This window comes from Struthio camelus, chromosome 5, assembly GCF_040807025.1.
Source record: "Struthio camelus isolate bStrCam1 chromosome 5, bStrCam1.hap1, whole genome shotgun sequence".
Classification (NCBI taxonomy): domain Eukaryota; kingdom Metazoa; phylum Chordata; class Aves; order Struthioniformes; family Struthionidae; genus Struthio; species Struthio camelus.
This window is the reverse complement of record NC_090946.1, coordinates 79,537,682-79,543,681: the sequence shown is the minus strand read 5'-3', so window position 1 is coordinate 79,543,681 and position 6,000 is coordinate 79,537,682. Positions and strand designations below refer to the sequence as shown.

Sequence of the window (6,000 nt, the reverse complement as noted above, 5' to 3'; positions counted from 1 at the left end):
GCGCGCTGCCTCAGCCGCCCGCTTTATACCGCCCGCGCCGCTGCCATTGGGCGCCGCCGCTCCTACGTCACCCGCCACCACCGCCCGGCTTGGGGCTTCGGCCCCGGCGCCGCGGGTGTGATGAGCCGGCCGGTCTCAGGCGCGGGAGCGGTTGTGCCGCTAGGCGCAGCCCCTGGCGCTTCAGCTGCTCCAACGTTACGATGTTCGACCTTTTCGCGCTATCCGCGGAGGCTGTAAATGAGAACTAGCGATACGCGGTAGCCTCCCCAGCAGCGAGCGTCGTCTCGCCGCCGCGCCGTCGAGTCGCTTCTGCGGCTGCATCGGCTCCTGCGGCTCGCGGGCATGGCGTTTGGGGTGTATTTCCTGGAGGTGCCAAGCACGCAAGCGCCGTACCTCCCGAGGGACGAAGGGGAGAAGGAACAGCTTCTCCAGCCGGGTTTGGGCAGCCGCGACGTCCCCGTTGCTAATCCGGCTCCGGGTGCTGCCGCGCCGTGCGTGGCTCGGATGTCCCGCGCTGAGGTTCACCGGCGCGCCCAAAGCGCAGCGGAGCGGCACGGGAACCTCTCGGACGGCAGTGAGACCCTGCCGAGAGCGGCACCGTGCCGCCTCCGGGGATGCCCCCGGTTACGAGCCTCCCCGGTTCCCCTGGGCCCCGCGATACAGCCTGCTATTTCGGCGAGGCTGAAGCCGTCCATCCAGCACGGGCAGCGCGTGGAGCGGGGGGGCAAACACCACCTGGGATTTATCCGCCCGCCGTTTAACGGGATGGTGAATCACTAGCAATTTAATTCGATTGCCCGGAATAACAGGCAAAACTGATTACAGGCTCCTAAAATACTGCCGTGCTGCAGGGGGATCAGTTCTGCTGGAAGGACGGACGATCCCGAGGTCCCTAAGGTTTTTCTACCGCTGTACTTTGGGTGTTTCGGCTTACGGGGAAAGGGCCCTAATTTTACAGCTGAAAACGGATCCGGGAAAGGCAGCTTTGCCCTGTCCCGCCTTTCCTTGTGCCGACAGGCTCCTCCACGCCTCGCTCCCCCAAATTCGCAGGGCCCACGGGCGGCAAGCAGCAAAGATCCTCGACCGCAGCAAGGCAGATCGCGGTTAAAAATTAAGAAAAACCTCGCCTGGGAGCGCCTGGGGCCGGCTGCACCGTCGCCGCTCCCGGGAAACGTCCAGCGAGGGAGCCCCAGGCCCAAAGAACCGCGGGAACTTCGCTCTGGGCGGACGCGAGTCCTCGAGGAGGAGCAAAGCGGAAGCCCGGCGAGAATCCAGCCGTCCGTAAAGCCTCAGGACAGGGGAGGTCGGCAAAGGCTCACCCAGGCGGTCTCAGCATCGCAGTTAATTTAAGCGACCCCGCCGGCGGAGCCGACGCCAGGCTGGCCGCGGGAACGGGAGACGCGGCAGCTCTGCGCGCCCCCCAGGAGCGGCCCGCAGAGGCTTTTCTTCCCTGATGGAGAGGAGCACCTTAATTAAAACTGCATTGCCACAAAATATTTGCTACCACGTGCTGGTACCAAATGCTGAGAAAATATTCTTCTGGAGGTGAACCGCCTGTTTTATTTACGTACAGATGTATTTATTCACAACTGTGCTTGCTTTCAATAAACATTCGGCTTCCTGCGAGCCTGGCTCTCCCTCAAGTCAAGCCCGTTAGCAGCAGTGCAGCACTCTTCACAAAGTCAATTTCTAGATCTTTTTATAAGATTAGGAGCTTGAAAAGCCTGACCTAGGGAGGTGAACGTTTGCTACTTTTCCTTCGCAGGGCGTATACATTCTTGCAGTCTGCACACATCTTCGGGGGATTTTTTTTTTTCTGTTTTTAGCAGTTGCATCTTTCCAGCACGGAGCATCGTCCCTGGGTAGACGTGGAGCAAGAGGATGGCAGAAGGCAGCAGTTTCGGTCCTGGGATTTGGAAAGGAATGCAATAATCGGGCAGGGCAGTCAGGGCTGCATTTAGTTGTAATCAAATTTTCCATCCCAACAGCGCAACCAGCCCGGCTGCGCCACGGCCTCGGCAGCGGGTCGCTATACGGAGCCTTTCCGCGAGGAAGGGAACTCTTTAACCGAGAGCAGAGGTTTCTTTGGTGCAACTCTCCCTGCCTGCAAAGCGCAGGCACCAAGTCCTGTTTTCCCGAGCAGGGCAGGAACAAACACCACCAGGCGGCTTCCTTGACACAATTTCCAGGCTGGCATTTCTAAGAAATCCGGTTTTCCATCGGAAAAGCAGCAATTCAGTTAGAGCAAGCATTGCCGAAGACTTTTATGGAATTCAGTGGAGGCCAGTTTCACAGGAGGTTTTCTCAGGGCAAGAGGCACCACGGCGCATACCCTGCCAACGCCGTCCTCTCGCCTCCCGCTCTACCGCGTGGGAAGCCGCAACAGGGACAGATGGATGCGCCTGCGATAAAGCCAACGATGTGAGAGCCACTTGGACTTGGAGTTTCTTGGACTTCAGCTCATGACACCTGACAGTGGGAAACCCTGTAAAAGCCACTTGCTCTTTCTGGGCCTTCCCCACAAGCGAACAGAGCTAAGCAAAGGCAGGATACTGCAGTCCTTGGAGGCCAAGCATCGCTTCTTCCAGCCCTCCTGAAGATCGAGAGTTTTTACGTGCTGTGCTTAGCCAGCACCGTCACCAGCCATGCAGCTCCTAGGGCACTAGCAGGACCCCGGGCACAAAAATCTCAACTCTGACGTTGGGAACAGCAGTGCTGTCACTGACCAGCCGCGTAGATAGCGGTGGGATCCAGGCTGTGACCTGAAGGCTGTGGAAATTAGATCTGATGAAACGCCTAAGACACAATTACGCAGCACAAATTGAGCCAGGAGAAAAGCAAACAAGGACTGGAGACTTGCAGAAGGGAGTCTCACGTCACCAGTGATTTCCATGAAATCATCCGCTGAACCCAGGAGCCTCCCCTAAAAGCAGACCTTAGGTGTTTGCTCAGAAGAGGTAAATGACTGCAAATGCCTACCTGCTCTGAAACCAGCCAGAAAACTCCTGTGGAAGTTTACTTTGGCTGTTTCCTCCCTCCTACAAAAGCCAAATGGACTTTGGATGCTTTGTGGGACCAGCTATCCGAAGCAGCCGTTACCTACCGGCTTCTAGTTCAGACCAAGAACCGTGCCAGATCTATATATGTAATTCAAAGCAAAGTATGGCCTGCATAGCAGGGAATGAAGGCGGACAGACATGATCCCAACACCTGGATCTACACAATGGCTTAGTTCCATTTTTCTTTTTCTAAAAGAAACCATCAGATCCTTCCTTCCCTGAAGCAAGGCTGCTTCATAAGGAGTAAAACAGTCACCAGTCAGCTTCTTTTTCTATTCATTTTCTTCTGATCCTGCAGAAGCACAACTGATTTCAGTGTCCTGGGCTGAAGGTATAAATAAGGCTGCATAAAAATACTTGAGCAAGTTTATATGGGAGTCCTGAGGACTCACTCAAACAAGCTTACTCGTTTATTCCAGAAAGGGTCTTAATTTCTTCTTATATTTGGCTTGCATAAAGAGTATCTCACTGGTAGCCGAGTTTGATTAAGGATTGTATGTATATAGACTAAAGAAAGACCATCCACTTACACCCATCCTATCTCCCAGCACCATGTTGATGATGCCTAAGAAAGGCATCAGCAGAACAACCTAGTTTAGTAGGAAGAAAACACTACGCAGCTCACCAAGCCCATAATGATTCTCCATCAGAATGTTTTTCTTATCAATGCAAACTCATTTTTCTCCAATGCACCCAAATGTGAAAGTGTACTTTATTGCCTAAAAGAAATTCCAGACAGCAGCTGATACAATCATTTCTTTCCAGAGAACACAGACGCTATAATATGCCACTATTCTCCTGAGTCTTTTGCATTGTGTCAATACAGTCCCCATCACTAAGTGCAAGCTTACGTTCATTTTTACTTGCAGTCTACCATCAGCATCAAACAAATAACATGTATAATAATATATAAGGAGATGAACTTGATGAAAAATGCACTTAAACTGAGGGGTGTTTAGATCTTTTTCTGTTTGTATTTACCACCTTTAGTTGACATCATAACCCCCATTCTACATACAGGGAAAGCAGTGGTTGTTTTTCCGAAATGGCCTAAAACTATTACTAAAAAGCATAGTAAAACACTTGCCTGTACGCTAAGATTTAGCTGGCTTTTATAAAAATCTCACTGAATCTTCAGTCTAAGATTTACATGTTTAAAATGTATTCTAAATGCAAAGTCATTTGCCTTTTCAGTCATAATATGAAGAGAAAGGAAGAATGACTAAAAAGAAAGGATGAAAGGATGTATAAAGACAAAGAAATACAAAATGGAAGGCTTCAGTTTGACTTGTTATGCTGAAGAGTTAAATTATTTTACTTTTAACTTAAAAGTTTCAAAACCTGAGTTTGTTTCAAATCTAGTTATGAGACATACCGCTTCCAAAGAAGGAATGGTAAATATGACTGGCTTATGTCTTTTAGGTAGAAGTCTATTTACTCTAATTACAAAAAAATCTCAGGAGATTAGCACCTTAAAGAAACATTTAAATTTTATTTAAAAAAACAAACATTACAAAATAATATACACATTTTCAAGTTCCGAGCACTTCCTGGACCAGATCTGGGACACTGCTGAAGCGCTGACTGTGAAAGCACATTGGCACTATCTGGAATGACTCATTTTTGTACACTGACATTTCCTGATTCAGCTTCTGCCTTGGTCTTTTCTCCCAGCCCTGGTTAGGCTGCTCACTGCCATTGTCAGGGCTGCAGATGTTGAAAGTGCAGCTGAATATTAGCAAGACGTTAAGCCACCTTCCCCTCCTTCCTGTTTCCTCTGGTGTCTTTCTTACGAGTGTTTGCAGCAGGCAGACAGAGTGGTATAAAAGCCATTACTTCGGCTCTATAACCATAGGATAGTTTTTGTACTTAGTTTATCCTCCCCAGTATGACTCATCTGGATTTAGCACCAAATATCACAAGCATCGAGGCATATGGCTACACAACGCTGTGGAACTTCGCTTCTAGGTAACTAGTCCATTAGTATTAGTTTTGCATCAAGCTGTATCCTAGTTATAAGTTTGCAATTATCTTGGGTGTGGATTCGACATTTCCCAAAAGAGTGGATAATAAAACGCTTTCTACAAAAATATTTGGAGCAAGGCACTCTTTGCTAATGCTCTTCGAGCACAGCGGCAAATTTCTCTATATGGAGCAATCTAATGTTTTGAGAAAACAGATGCTGAGGAAGTACCACATTGTCTAGCTTTGTTTGAATGCAAAAGCTGACAATTTGACATTTGTAGATTGATCTAAAGGTTTTATTTTTTTGGATAAATTTAAGTCTGCTGATTTTTCTTCCGGGTTCTTCTTCCCCTCATCTTCACCGGCTGTGGGACGCTTTCGCTTTTTAGCTTCAGTTAAATCATTAACTGTTCCTCCTTTTGCTTTCTCAGTCCAAACCTTTGGAAAAAGTACATCGTTAAGGAAACAGCCCCTCCTATATAACAGGCCACAAAACTCACTGCTTTGCTTTACACATCTTCCTTCTCTGATTATAAGGAAGTAATGAAATAATCTCTGTTAAGAATTGACAGAGATTGCCAATCAAGTTAGGAGCAATTTCCTGACTTCCCTTTTTTGCAACAGCATTCTCCTTCAAAACTCTACTTCCTTTGAACCTACATACGAAATTCAAGGTTTTTATTTTCTTTCTTCATAAAGAAAGAAAACTAAAAGGGCTTAGAAAAAATTTAAGCCCCAATGAATTAATGTCCTGGCTATGCCATTTTTATTTGGTAACTCCTTCCCTTCTCTTTTGTTATCTCTTCAAGTTTTATTGATTATGTTTTTCTCAGATGCCCCAGTTTGCAAAAGCTAAAGTGTATTGATTTCTGAATAATAATTATATTTTCATAAAATATGATTGGATTGGCTCAATTCAAAACATGATTCCATGGAAATGGAGAAAAATGGAATTTAAAGAAAATTCCTAAGTAAC

The 6,000-nt window shown here is 47.8% G+C and overlaps 1 protein-coding gene across 1 annotated transcript in view; it reads right to left on the bottom strand.

The window, feature by feature from the left end:
* Nucleotides 1-4,531: 4,531 nt before the first annotated feature.
* Nucleotides 4,532-6,000, bottom strand: part of WDHD1 (WD repeat and HMG-box DNA binding protein 1) — a 31,869-nt gene continuing 30,400 nt past the window's right edge. Inside the window, exon 26 of the mRNA XM_068947510.1 lies at nucleotides 4,532-5,462. Coding sequence (XP_068803611.1) covers nucleotides 5,262-5,462 — 201 coding nt within the window. The 3' untranslated portion in view covers nucleotides 4,532-5,261. The remainder of the gene's footprint in view (nucleotides 5,463-6,000) is intronic.